The sequence below is a fragment of the Debaryomyces hansenii genome, assembly GCF_000006445.2.
Source record: "Debaryomyces hansenii CBS767 chromosome E complete sequence".
NCBI lineage: Eukaryota > Fungi > Ascomycota > Pichiomycetes > Serinales > Debaryomycetaceae > Debaryomyces > Debaryomyces hansenii.
The window spans coordinates 45,471-59,816 of record NC_006047.2 but is presented as its reverse complement, the minus strand read 5'-3'; the positions used below and the strand labels follow the sequence as shown (position 1 = coordinate 59,816).

Below are 14,346 nucleotides of genomic sequence, written 5' to 3'. Positions count from 1 at the left end.
GATTCTATATATGGACTAAGCAAACATTGTTCCGTGAATACATTATATATTAAATTAAGAAATAAATTCTGAAATATTTGAAAGCTTTTACTATTTTGGAATACAAACAAGTTATTCGTTATACATTCAAAACAAGTAGGGCCAGTGATCTGATATGATTCATAGCTTTATCCAAGTTCATTGTACATTATTAATTCTGTAATTTTAAAGTAAATGAAGTATTAAGTTCCATGTTATCTATAAAAGATGATATTACGAACTTTTTCAATGCTTAGTCTAGGAAGAATTTTCATACATATTATCACAGATAACATCTGTTTTACCTAAACTCCTTTGGATACAATTTTCTAAAAGCTTACCATACTCTTGACAAATTTGAGAATTGCAATTTTCGTATTTGTCTTTAAAAAGTCTTAATAAACCAACAGTGCAATTTTTTTCCATGACTTGATCTAAAGCTTTCGCATAAATATCAACAAATGTCAGCTTAACTGGACCAATAGAACACAGTTTAAATGATGCATTAATACGGCTTATATAGCGATAACCGTTTACTTTCTCCGGTAGGTACTTGGTAGATAGTTTTGTAGCCATATCAAAATTCAGACCTGTTTTTTGACTATTCAAAGTCAAAGTGGAAGTGGTTTGGTTAGGATTTGGATAGGTATTGGATTCGGGTCCTTCTAAACAATAATTGTAGCACCATATTACAAACAATAATGAAGCAACAACATTTGGCCTATATAGAATTGGGTCTTCATTGGGATCATATGACAATAGAATATTTTCTCTAGATTCATTCAGACTCAATAACATCTCAGAAATAAATAAATAGGCATGAACAACTGATATTCTTCCATTATAAGAATTTGCCCACTCATGAATCCTTTTCTTCACAATTTCATAATCACTGTAATTAGTTCTAACATTCATTCTACTAGGGGCTCCAGCATATATGATACAATCATATTGCTGAACTCGTAGAAAAGCTTGAGAAAGGTGATACATCGCTAGCTTGCAAGTTGTATCGTCTACTTTCAAAGAAGCAGGTAGCGTTTCAAAATCCGAAGGTACATAGTATCCAGTCGTTATATTGCAACAACTTCCGTGGCACATATCTTCAAACCAAAACTCTATTGCACCAAATATTGTTTCCTTCCATGAAGACTTAACGGATTCCCATTCAAACTCTTTGATTTGAATATCCCTTTGCTCCATTCCAAACATAGTGGTTAAAAGTCCGGCAAAGAGAATCCTTTTATTAAACGCTCCAGTTTCAAATTTTTCCTTATGAAGCAGCTTTGATAACGCATTCAAAAACTTAGGCGTCTCTGTCCTTGGCGGCAAATAATTGCTTTTAAAATCTGTCATTTCCCATAGTATTTCGTCACAAGGAAGTGATAATTTTATTTGATGTGTGAAGAGAATTGTCTCATGTCCATAAATAGTTGCATGAATGGCATCGATTAAGAAGGCCATAAATGCACATCGCTTCAACGATTCTATGTCAATCCACTTTTTCCAGGCATCGACCTCATCAGTTAAGCCATCATCGCTATTAGTATTTCTCAGAGAATTTCCACCAAGTAAAGGACTCCGTCTTAACAATTGAATCTTTAGACCATGATGTAAGTAAGCACGCTGATGTAACCTTCTGTTAGAACATGAATTTTCATAGCACTCTACGATCAACAAACTTTGAATAACCCATGGTGTAATGTGTGCTGTCAATTCACTAGTTGAGAAAATAAGCCATCTCAAAGGTTCAGCAATTTCATCTGCTAACTTATGTATATTTTTAAAAGAATTACAATCAAATCTGTTATTACGGGAACGAAGAGAGGCTCCCATTGAAATCATGCTTAACAACAATAGTGGATGAGCTTCTAAGGTGGAAAAAGATGGCTTATGCAAAATTGGGTATTGGACATGAAATATATTCCAATACGATCCTAAGCATTCTTTAATATGTCTTATATTGAAATCTGGATTACACAGAAGCGAAGGAATGAATTCAACCAACTTTGATTTTGTAGTATCCGATATATCAACTTGATAATTTGAGATTGGGAAGGGCGAGGAAATATTTAACAAGTTCTTTAATGGAGAATCTGGCGAATAATCTAAATATTTGTGGAATGGTTCTGAGTACAGTGCATGCCCATTCAACATCCAATGTATTAATTCTGTAGGAGTATCTTTATTTGTCTCTGGTCCACAAATCAAATTACCAAAATCCATAGAAGCAGGTCTTTTATTATTGTCAATATTCAGATATCCTTCAGTATTTTCAGAATATTTGGCATTATTTACGGTACTATTTGTCAAATTTTTAGTCGCTGAATTGACATCCGTGTTAGTGCTACAACGATAATTAGCGGTTCGACTTATCTCCATATCAATATTTTCCTCATTCGTTTGAGAATTTAACTCCTGAAATTCATCACTGGAGCATGAAACTTCTGTGTTTTTTTGTCTATCCAGTAGAGAAGATTCACTTATATCCGATTTCTTTGAGTTAGCCAACAAAGGTATTTGCTCATTTTGGAATTTATGATTTGGAATATGTACCCATTGATGATCGTTCAGTGAGTGGTTTTCGTCATGGTTCTTGGAAATTGATGAAATATTAGAGGACTTTCTTCTTTTCCTAGCTACTTCATCAAAATTAGAATTAGGCGTATAGATCTCTAAAAATTGTATTGGGCCATTTTGAAGATCCTGCTTCTGTTTTTCTTGTCTAGCAACATGACGTTGCATATGCTTAGACCATACATCTCTCCTAACAAAAGATTTAGTACACCCAGACCATGTACAAGTGAACAAATTTTTAGATACATGATTTCGTTTATGTCTGGTAAGATGATCTGTTCTCTTAAATGACTTATTACAACCTGGTTCATCGCAAAATATTGGCATGTTTTGATTCCCGTTCTTTAGATGAGATAATTGTGGGGCTTCAGTCATAATCTCCTTCCCTTCAAATTCATTTGTGGGCAATAGCTTCACCTAATTTATGGAATTTTAGGTATGGTAATCTGCACTAGAAAACAATTCGAGGAATTAACTATCCCCACAGATCAGAGATATTATGCAGGCGATCAGACGATTTCAACATATTGATTTATAGATTAAAGGCCCTTTGCCACATGGAATGTCATAAGACTGAATGAACTAAGTGAAGACACTCTACAATTAAGAATGCTATATCAACAATGACTGTAAGATGACTACTAAAATTTTCTCATCTAATTAACCCAGAAAATTCTATCTCTTATGAACTACAGTGAATATGCATGCATGTTTATATTGTCTGGGTTTAGTAAGAGCAAGAACAACAACGGCTATGACATTAATGTTCCCGGGAGTAAAATATCTAAATTTACAAAGTGGTTATGTGAAAATAGGGGAGTAAACGGCTTCTTGTGCGGAAATGAAATAGTTCATTCAAGATTTGATTATAATAATTGTAACAGTAAGACTCAAACCTATACTAGATATACAATCATAAAAAGAGTCTATATATTAATGATATTTGATGTGAGTGGACCTATGAAGTTATGTGATGTATTTCTTAAGTTGCAACTTCAGGGAAGTTTATTTTTAACACTATATTAACAGTTAAGGCTTTGAATACTTGACGTCCAAATATCGTGCTCACTTAGTACTTAGGACCAACTTTTGTAACTTATTACTTTCCATTAAATAATAAGTTATAAAATATTATTTATAGTTCAATGCAATATGGGTAGAATGATCATGATGAGGGAGAGGTGTATACATTTATTGTTGGCTCTCTATGACTACAACATAAGCACATCGAAGGACTTATTGAAAAATTATATCTTCCCCACAAAACTTTATGTGCATTACTCCACTCCCCCACTTACGCGTCTATTGTTTCTCGTAAGGAAACCTCCTCCACTCAAAAGATCCAGAGTAGGTGATAAGCCGAAAATAAGATAAGAATGAAAAATCGTTATTCAGACTTATCTTTAGCCCGTAATCGATATATATATATATATATATATATATACAATGTCTATGTATACATCTATTATTCTTATTGAAATATATCTCAAATCCTATATTAAAGGCTATTGATATGACAACAGGCGAAGATACTACAATACCAGAAGGGATTTATTCTCCCGTACCTACTTTTTATAAAAATGATGCAAATTATTCATTAGATATTGAGACACAAATAAAACATGCAAAGATGTTATATTCTAATGGAATAAATGGATTAGTAGTCGCAGGATCAATGGGAGAAGCTAGTCATTTAACTAGAGATGAGAGAAGCATCCTCTTTAAAAGCATTCGAGAAGCCATACCTGATACCAACTTCAAAATCATTGGTGGGGTTCCACCTTTAAATATTCAAGACACAGTTGCTGATATTGAGGCTGCATCGAATTCGCGTGCCGATTATTCTATAGTGCTAGTGCCCGGGTATTTTGGACCATCATTGACGAGTCAGCAAGGCATTATTGATTATTTCGTTGCTGTAGCAGATAAACTGCCTTTACCAATTATCATTTATAATTATCCAGGCGTAAGCAATAATGTGGATATTAAAACGGAAACATTCGAGAAGTTACTGCTCCATCCTAAAATAGTTGGAGTAAAGTTGACCCATTTCAATTTGGATAAATACACTTTATTGACAGGCAATACAAAATTGAATAAGATCAATAATTTCCGGTCTTTTACTGGTTTAGGACAGGTTCTCGTTCCGTCTTTGAGTATCGGGGCGTTTGGGGCCATTGACGGGTTATCAGGTATTTTTCCAAAATGTATGTTGAGAATCTTCAGTTTATACAAAGACAAGCAATATGAAAAGGCGGCTGAATTACAGTACTTGGTTACAAAGGTAGACCAAATGATTATGGACCTTAACTTAGTAGGGGTTAAACATGCTTTGAATGCTGTCTACGGATTTGGAGAAGTGCTCACTGGAAGGCCTCCGTTGAATGTCAAAATAGATATCGATGTTTGGAAGAAGCATGAAAGTGCTTTTAATGATTTACTCAATGTTGAAAGAGCTTTATAAAATTTCTTGGATGCAAGCAAACTCTCATAAATATATGTTTTTTTTGTTTTCTCCTTAGTTGATAAGATATATTTTCATATAAGTAAACTAAAGGTAAATATATACGGCATGTAACATAGTTTTTAAAATAAAGAAATATTAAACTATTTATAATGTAGGTAATGCGTTCCTAACTAACGTATTGTTGTACCTTGTATTCGAGATAAAATAGATTAGTGTGTAAAAAGCCTTTTGAAATTTATGTACCCCTATTAAATTAGACTCGGCACAATTAAAGAAGTAGAAAATCCACTTCACTTGCTTACGATGCATAGATTAACAAATTCACCAATAAATAAGGCGCAACTACAGAACCAAAAGTTTCTTCCTTACGATAATAATGTTAAGATTTCAAGGTCTTGTGACTACTGTAAATTAAAGAAAGTTAAATGCGATCAAACTAAACCAAATTGCAATTACTGCATCAAGCATAATGAATCATGTGTTTATAGTAAAACACGGAAGCCTGGTATAAAACCTGGTTATGGGCAACATGTTTTAGATAAGTTAGAAAATATAGAGACCACTCTACGTACAGAATCATCAACAACAAGAAATGAGATGAATTTATTCAAACAAAAGATACTGGAGCTCGAGCAAAAGATCGTCACATTAGAGTCCAAGAAAGATTTTACCGATACATTTGGTACACAGAGAATTGGGTCAAATAAAGAGAGATTATCTAATGGAAATGATTCAACAGATAATGAATCCGTTCGAATTACAAATGCACCTGGCAAAGAAGGAATAGCCGATGTCAAAAACGCCAATACCTTCGTTGATCCAAGATCCTTTCCAACGGTAGAACAAACTGAAAAGCTAATTGAAATATTCTTTGACAAAGTACATCCTATATTTCCAATTTTATATCCCGTGTCAACAATTCCAAAACTATTGGCGTCTATGACTGGGTCACCAGAGCCCCAATTATATGGTGTGATATTATGTGCATTGAGGTTCGCTAATGAAATGCTTCAGGAAGAGGAAATCATGAAATACTATAGTTACTGTAAATCCAAAATTATATCAAATTTCATTGGTCTTGGTAGCATTGAGGAGTTACAAGCAATGTCTTTGCTTGCCTTTGATTTGTTTGGAAAATCTAATAATCCTGAAACATGGAGTGTAATATCTATGATATCTTCAGGAGCAATTCATCTTAACTTAACTAAAGATAACGACTATCAATATAATAGTTACGGCATATCAAAACCTTGTAGAAGTCAAGGAAATAAGTGTTTTTCTATAAGGAATATATCTACGACACATGATCCTACAGCTTGGCTGGACAAGGAATCAAGAAGAAATTTATTTTGGGAAATTTACATTTTAGATAAATTGTCAAGTCTTTCTAACTCGTTCCCATTTAAAATTCCGGAAAATGAAATCAATTGTTTATTACCAGCAAGGCTTGATTTGTGGATCTCAGGGAATAGGGAAGGAAGTGCGGGCCTAATTAATCTTGTTCAAGACAGAAAGCTTGCCATAGTAAACGATCATATTATAGCTAGTGATATTTATGATTCAAATTGCTTTCTAATTGAAGTAATGCATATTTTAGGAGAAGTTCATTCCTTTATGAGACAGTCTTTAGACGTTCATAACGAAGAAGATGTTTCTGCTTGGCAAGTCAAATTCAACCAATTGGAACAAAAAGTCAGTACTTGGAGAAAAACAATTCCAAAAAGTTTTATAGACTTGTTGGATAATAATAATTGCTTATTCAAGAACACTTTCACTGTCAAAGATGTCTTGTTTCACGCCTTATATCATACCATGATAATTAGACTAAACTCAACACCAGGTTTTCCGTATTTTAGTTCTGAATACTTTCCTCCTTCTGAACTCGCAAGGTCTAAATGTTTGGGTTCTGCTAGTCATATAGTTAAATTGTCACGACAGTTTCCCCTAATGTTTAATAATACGGGTGGTGACATTTATGAAATGTGTGGCCCACAATATGCTTTTGCAGTTTGGGTAAGTGCAAGATTAATTTTTGTGAATGCCGTTAATACACATGTTGATATACCCCCAGAGCTCGATTATTTAGTAGGTTTATTAACGAAGATGGGTAGCAGATGGGAAGGATCGTTAAGGTATGCAAATATCTTGAAATTCTTGAAGGATGAAGCACTATTGGCCAAAAAGAATGGTTCAAGTTTTTATGGCCGAACGAAGAACTTACAAGCGAATGTGGATACTTATAATGATACTGATAATGATGATTTGAATGAGGACGTTAAAGATCACTCGAAAAACGTAAGGATTATATCAGATATGAGATTAAACGCCTATTCGTTGGATGTCCTACTATATAATAAAATCGAAAAATTCAAACAAAATGAAAATGAAGCTGCGTCAGAGAGTAACGAAAATGATTTTATGGATATGTTCGAATGGTTTAAGTTTCCAGAAACAAATTTTGGAAATAATACTAATACTTTGATAACTTCCAATATGACCCCTTAAAGTTATTTCAACTATGTTTCTCGAAACTTCATCATATATAAATTATAAAAAGTATTCGTCCCCTAGTAAAATTTTTAACTAGTGATTGAGTACATATAATAAATCCATACGTTTTAGATCCTGATAACACGATGATCTGGCAGAGGGAATGGACAGGTTCATCCAAGAATTGTTATCTTCAACTAAAATCATTTTACTCCGAATTTATACCTTCATAATCATAATTATGATCAGCTGATTATAATAAAAATATTTAAATAAGTGCATCAGGTTTTCATGACATATATAATAATATTGGATTTAACACCAATTCATTTCTCGTATTCTAAGGCTTCCAAACCAACTTTAGAGAATCCCATATGATTCCTTTATTTTCTGAATATTCTGAATTTATTAACTGAATCTTATTGTTTCCTTGAGTAATATACTGTTTAGGGATTGTCAATTTATTGTAAAACCAATTACCTACAAAAGAGGATGATCTATAAGTGGATTTATCATTTGTTATAAGAGTATCAAATCCATCTCTGTCCAATTGAAATCCATTTGCCAAGCACCGTAATATTGTAGAGTTTCCACCAACATATGAGTTATTACCGGTATATCCAGCAAGAGAAATATATAGTTCTGCATCTTTATTTTTAACTTCATCTAAAGTAAAATTTATTGTCCATGTTCCAGGTTTTCCTTTAGCATAATACCAATCAGCATCTGAATCGTCACCTATTGTAAATTAAAATTCTGCAGGTGCTTCTTCGGTCTGAAAATCTCTGTAAGATACACCTCCGTTCTTGAATCCCTTAGAGGTTCTATCGTAGGTCCCAATTTGCCAAATTAATTCATAATCTTTAGCTTTCCATTCTATTTTACCCAAATCTAAAGAACTATCCTTCTTGATTTCAATTTCCTCGTTGTAAGTGAAATTTCCTATAACGCCACCAATATCGGTATACTTACTCGACCATTCGGAAGTATATGCTTGAAGGTAATATTTATTCTCAGTTCTAATATTGCTCAATTGGAAATACCCTTCTTCATCCGTATATACAGTATATTTATATGAAGCACCTTGAACCATTGTATAATCTGAATTGCCTAAGAACGAATTGACATTTGATGCTGGCGCACCATTAGATAAGGCTAATCTTCTTTTTAAAGAACCTCTGCTTGAAAACTTCTTATTATTGAACCACTTGTATGGCCAATTATATTGCTCTTTTTTTAGTCTCCTATTTGCATCGCTAATACTGCCGTCATTGAAGTACCATAAATACGGACCCCAAATTTTATCTTCCGGCAATTCTTCTTCGTTCTCAACTTGGAAATGTGTACCATGTAACATTTAAGTAGAACAACATCTCCCGTACTTGATTCCCTATGAACCAACAATTCCTGTTTGATATTATCACCACAGTAATAATCACGGCCGGGTGAACTAAGCCAGAAACCATAGCTTCTATTTCTGTGCTGACCGTATACACCATAAAATTCTTCTTCGTGTAACCTAGAGCTCCAGTCATATTTAGTAATATATCCGGTATTATGTGTGTCCAACCAAGCCTCATCAAAAACCTCCTTCCCTTGGTAGTCCTCCGGCCATAATGGTAATGCTTGATCTTTAATAGAGGTATGGGCATTTGAGGACACTTCGGGTTTAGTCTGAAAACCGTTCTAAATCCTCCTAGATCCGGAAGGTTTTTATTTACAAAATAGGAATAAATTCCATCCAAGCCGTCAAACAACACCATATGAATGCTCTCCTTCGTATGCATTGAAAGAAATATCTAGTTTATTTGAGCTTACCTCTTGTAAACTGACGCTAGTACAATTGATGTCGTGTAAACTACCTTCATATGAAGCATACAACCCGAGTGCACTTCCCACCAAATCAACCCCTTCTCCATATACTGTTTCCACATTAGTTCTCTATCATATTGATTGCCCATTACAAAAGTGAACTTATTATTACCTATCAATACGCTCAAATTTGAACCTGCATTATGTGAAGTTAAGATTTCTGCCTTGAATGGTGAATTTTCTTCCAAAAGGCTGCCCTCTTGAGAGATATCAGAATAAGCCACAATACTTTGAATTATCGAAAAGATAGCTAAATATCCTATCATTTGTTTAAGCTCCATGTCTAATTAAAACTTTCAGCAAAGCAAAATACATTGCAAATCTTTGATAAGATTTTATACTCCCTTTTCTTTAACGATACCTGGTATCCGATACAATTCCTCATGTCCTTGATTCTATGGTTTAGGATAGAACAATAGAAAAATAATAACATCTCTTTAAAACTTGGTTCGAGTGGAGTTTTCTCACTCATAATCATTTTGTACTAGTGTTTAATGAATAAAGATTATTTAATGTCTTATTTGTAAAGTTGATAATTATTTACAGATATGTGGGACGGCATATCGGGCTTTCTTTAAACAATTATTCCATTTTGAAGCTGTTTAATGGGTTTGAAGCTGCAAAAAGTACTTTCAGTACGCACTTGATAGTTATGCACTCAGCCATGCGGCAATCTTGTCGTGTACATAATGCATTGAAATTTTAAAAGATCCCCCGATGGTCAAACTAATCCTCGAATGTTTTGATGGGGGAGGGGAGGAGCGTATGAAAATTGTTCACGTTATCTTGTCCTTAATTATGTCAGTAGCTTATGATGATAAAACCTAATATAGTGTAATAAATCCTGCTAAATCCAGGTCAATTGTGAAAGGAGATTCCAGTTGTTTAATTCTTTACAAATATACAGAAAGTAATAAACAATGCCAGCTCAATTACATGATATTGAAGCCAATCACGTCGACAAATTGGTCAACACCTTGATTCAAAACTTGATCAGCATCAAAGATGAAAGTGGAAAATTTTTAATGAAGATTCCCGATGGACGTATTATAGATACAAAAGGATGGATCACAGGATGGGAATGGACGCATGGGATTGGTCTTTATGGAATGTGGCATTATTATGAGCTTAAAAATGATCCTGAGATTTTAAAGCACATAGAAAATTGGTTTGAAGTACAGATGTTTGGTCCAGAAGGTACTACATCGAAGAATATTAACACTATGGCAGTTTTTTTGCCCTTATCGTATATTTACGAAAGGCATGGAACTAAGAAATACTTGCCCTATTTAGATGCCTGGGGCGAATGGGCAATGTATGATCTACAAAAAACAAAATGTGGTGGGTTCCAGCATACAACATACCTTACAGAGAATTACGATCAGATGTGGGATGATACCTTGATGATGACCATAATGCCCCTTGCAAAAATAGGCTTATTATTAGATAGACCTTATTATGTCGAGGAAGCTAAAAAACAAGTTCTTCTCCATATTAAATACCTTTCTGACAGAAAAACAGGTTTGTGGTTTCATGGTTATACTTTTGATGGCAACCACAACTTTGCAAATGCTTTGTGGGCAAGGGGAAATTCCTGGGTCACTATCGTTATCCCTGAGTTTATCGAGCTATTAGAATTGAGACCAGGTGACTATTTAAGGGATTTCTTAGCTGAAACACTTGAAGCGCAAGTTTCCAAATTATCAGAGGTTCAAGACGAGCATTCTGGATTATGGCATACCTTATTGGATGATCCTTCATCTTATTTAGAATCCTCTGCAACAGCTGGTTTTGCCTATGGAATTTTAAAGGGAATCAGAATGAGAATTTTAGATTCTAAATATAAAAGCGTTGCCATAAAAGCAATTAAGGGGGTGATTGGACAGATAGATGAGAAAGGCGAGTTATTGAACACTTCATTTGGGACTGGTATGGGTGACACTTTACAATTCTACAAGGACATTTCTTTAACTTCAATGCCATATGGGCAAGCTATGGCAATTATGGCTTTGGTAGAATTTTCTAAACTCTATTTGTAATCTAAACCATATATTTGATGAGTTGGTATTTTTTTAGAGATATGAATTAGGCTTTAAGTTTGATATTTAGGGTACGCTATTTTGCCTTATCTAAATAATTGAAATAAATGAATTTCCCTTTTCCTGTCTTTAATTTGCTTTAAAGTTTGCAATTTTTGTTCAACATCCTCTAGGATAAAGCATTTTTGGGTATTGCATAAGGCTCTCATCTACTATTTAACGCTCATCAATGAATAATCGAGTGCTCTGCCTACAAAGAAGTCTTTGATTGAATTTTAAAATTTTTTATTTCGGCTATATATCAACATAACCTCATTACACATGCCAATCCGCTTAATACGCATAACGGAAGTTAACATTTTCCATATCTGTTAAGTCTTCAAAAGCATGCTTCAATTTGCTGTCAGCAACTGCTTCACCTCTTTCGATGAGTTTATCTTTTCTAAAATTTTCTTTCATCAACCATAATCTCATACATAGTAATAAGATTATTAGAGCAGCATAACAGCCCATGTGAGTTGCAAATGCAGTCAAATACCTTGGTGAATCCTGGTCTCTGAAAACCTGGGGACCAACGCAATTACCGACAGCCCACCCAACAAAGTTTAAAGCAGTACAGAAAGACTTTTTAGTTTGACCAGCAATATTCCTTGAGAGCAAAGAAAGTCCCAAGTTGGCAACACCCCAAAAGGACAATGTTAAATAATAGCAGAAGAGCAATACTCCTCGCCTAAGTTTATATTCGTAAGAGTCTGTATCCATTCCAGTATATGTTACTGTCATCAATACAACAGTGCCAATAATCGAAGGCACCACATAGCAAATCATAAAAAGAATGTTTTGGTTAAATCTAGATGATAACCATGCAGATGATAATAATAAAACAATCAAATAAGCACCTAATACCATAGCTAATAATTGAGTTTGTAAGACAGAAAAACCAAAAGACGAGATAATTATATTAGCAAATGCCCCTAGTCCAGAGGTTGGCAATGATGTTAAAAATTGAATAAAAAAATAACAGTAAGTTTGAGGATCACTCAAAGCTTCATAAAGTTGATATTTTTTGAACTCTTTATTCTGGATTCCAGTTTGGTTCGAACGGACTCTTTCAACCATCAATTTTTTATCCGTTTCAGAGAAACATTTAGCTTTCATTGGAGAATCTGGAGTCCACCATAAAACAAAAACCCCCCATACCACAGTAATGCATCCGTAAGTCAAAAATAATATTTCCCAGTTTCTTAATGCTGCTCCGTCAATCAACGAAAAGCAATATGATAGCAAACCACCAACAATCTGCTGCCCACCATTCATCATATACCATAAGGCAATAATCAGAGCCTGTTCGGATCTCTTATACCACATGGCAGACATTAGAATAAAACATGGTTGACAGCAGCACTCAAAGAACCCTAATAAGGTTCTCACAACAACCAAAATTGCAAAGTTTTTTCCCAACGCATGGCAACTTAAGACAATCCCCCAGGCTATAATATTGAAAGCCAAATATTTAGCAATTGGTAACTTTTGGATTATCCAATTTGTTGGCCATTCCCAAAATAATACAGCCAAGTAAGTACAAGTTGTTAACCACGAGTATTGTTGACCTACCAATCCGGCATCCTCTCTTATACCCATTATAGATGCAAAAGAAAGTGTACCTTTATCTAATGCCTGCAAAAAATAAGTAACGATCATGCATGGTAATATTCTCTTATTTATCATACTTCTTAACCTTTTGTTGGTTGTATCATCAATTTCAATAGCACTATCTTCCATGTAGGCTAGGATATCTTTATCAACTCTTTCTTCATCTATGTTATCACCATCCCGCAAATGCAATTTTCCCTTTCCGTGTGGACCAGTTTCGACTGTCTCCACATGCTCAACTAAACCTTTCATCTTACCTTCTTCCAAATGTGAAATCGCAGCCGAATATATACTGGAACTGCTATTGCTGTTGTTTTTTGATACTTTAAATGATATCATTTCGTAAATTGGGATGATATTTATTGACTTCTAAGCAGATGGAAATCTTTGTTCTTTTAAACAAAAATCTATCTAGTGCTTGATAATTCCAAATGTGGGGTACTTAACTTCGTTATAGCATTAACTTTAATTATGTGACTACTATTAATCACATAGTGGTTGAAAGTTGATACATTGTATTAGAGATGAGTTAAAATCAAAAAAGTGAAGCTTATGTGGGCTCACGGCATGAAAATAGGCCGAAATCAGCTTACTGTTGATTCCCCTCCCCCCATCAATAATTTTCTCAGAGAAATCAGAAAAATGTGGGAGTCGATAATACCGAGAATAGCTTCGCATTACTGGTAACCGTTGTAAATGCATTTACGCTTATACTTATAGGCTCAAATAGCCTCCGCATTTTTATAATTTGCTATATAAGTTTAATCAGGCCCAAAAGACTAATCATTGCAATCAAGATGGTAAATGACGGCCCATTAACGGTGGCTTGATCTTGAAAGATGCAATCTCAACTGGTTAAAGCCAGGTTACACTTAACCATCTAACGGCAAAAAGCTATCATACGTGAAAGGAACCGGTGCTTGAATCTCTACATTAGTATCACTTTTGTCTACTGCCGTTGCTTATCCACATCAAACAGCCATAGTGATTCAATTTCTCTAATTTTTGGCGCATTGGACACTCGTATGAACATATATATATTCACCGTTGCATAATGCGGCTCGTATCATGATAGCTACTTAATAAAGTGTTCTTTATAATTATGATATTAATTATGATAATTATTGTTAAAATTGACTCACATGTTATTACATTTATTTTTAGCAATTTTCCAGGGTATACAAATATGCTATGCCAAGATGCAGAAAGTACATTCTACAGTAACAACAATTT

General features: G+C 34.2%; 6 protein-coding genes across 6 annotated transcripts; 4 read left to right on the top strand and 2 right to left on the bottom strand. All coding sequences in view use genetic code 12, as the record gives it.

Annotated features, from left to right (window-relative positions):
• Positions 1 to 276: 276 nt before the first annotated feature.
• On the bottom strand, positions 277 to 2,967 carry DEHA2E00704g (DEHA2E00704p; the record flags this gene model as incomplete). Its single annotated transcript, XM_459359.1, has 1 exon — positions 277 to 2,967. One exon carries the CDS (start codon positions 2,965 to 2,967, stop codon positions 277 to 279), a length of 2,691 nt encoding a protein of 896 aa, XP_459359.2.
• A 309-nt stretch (positions 2,968 to 3,276) lies between these two features.
• On the top strand, positions 3,277 to 3,618 carry DEHA2E00682g (DEHA2E00682p; the record flags this gene model as incomplete). Its single annotated transcript, XM_459358.1, has 1 exon — positions 3,277 to 3,618. The coding sequence occupies one exon, from the start codon at positions 3,277 to 3,279 to the stop codon at positions 3,616 to 3,618; it is 342 nt and encodes a 113-aa protein (XP_459358.1).
• A 487-nt stretch (positions 3,619 to 4,105) lies between these two features.
• On the top strand, positions 4,106 to 5,056 carry DEHA2E00660g (DEHA2E00660p; the record flags this gene model as incomplete). The annotated part of the gene is made up of 1 exon (XM_459357.1): positions 4,106 to 5,056. One exon carries the CDS (start codon positions 4,106 to 4,108, stop codon positions 5,054 to 5,056), a length of 951 nt encoding a protein of 316 aa, XP_459357.2.
• Positions 5,057 to 5,362: 306 nt separating this feature from the next.
• Positions 5,363 to 7,564, top strand: DEHA2E00638g (DEHA2E00638p; the record flags this gene model as incomplete). Its single annotated transcript, XM_459356.1, has 1 exon — positions 5,363 to 7,564. The coding sequence occupies one exon, from the start codon at positions 5,363 to 5,365 to the stop codon at positions 7,562 to 7,564; it is 2,202 nt and encodes a 733-aa protein (XP_459356.2).
• A 2,777-nt stretch (positions 7,565 to 10,341) lies between these two features.
• On the top strand, positions 10,342 to 11,460 carry DEHA2E00616g (DEHA2E00616p; the record flags this gene model as incomplete). Its single annotated transcript, XM_459355.1, has 1 exon — positions 10,342 to 11,460. One exon carries the CDS (start codon positions 10,342 to 10,344, stop codon positions 11,458 to 11,460), a length of 1,119 nt encoding a protein of 372 aa, XP_459355.1.
• A 333-nt stretch (positions 11,461 to 11,793) lies between these two features.
• Positions 11,794 to 13,452, bottom strand: DEHA2E00594g (DEHA2E00594p; the record flags this gene model as incomplete). Its single annotated transcript, XM_459354.1, has 1 exon — positions 11,794 to 13,452. One exon carries the CDS (start codon positions 13,450 to 13,452, stop codon positions 11,794 to 11,796), a length of 1,659 nt encoding a protein of 552 aa, XP_459354.2.
• Between the last annotated feature and the right edge of the window lie 894 nt (positions 13,453 to 14,346).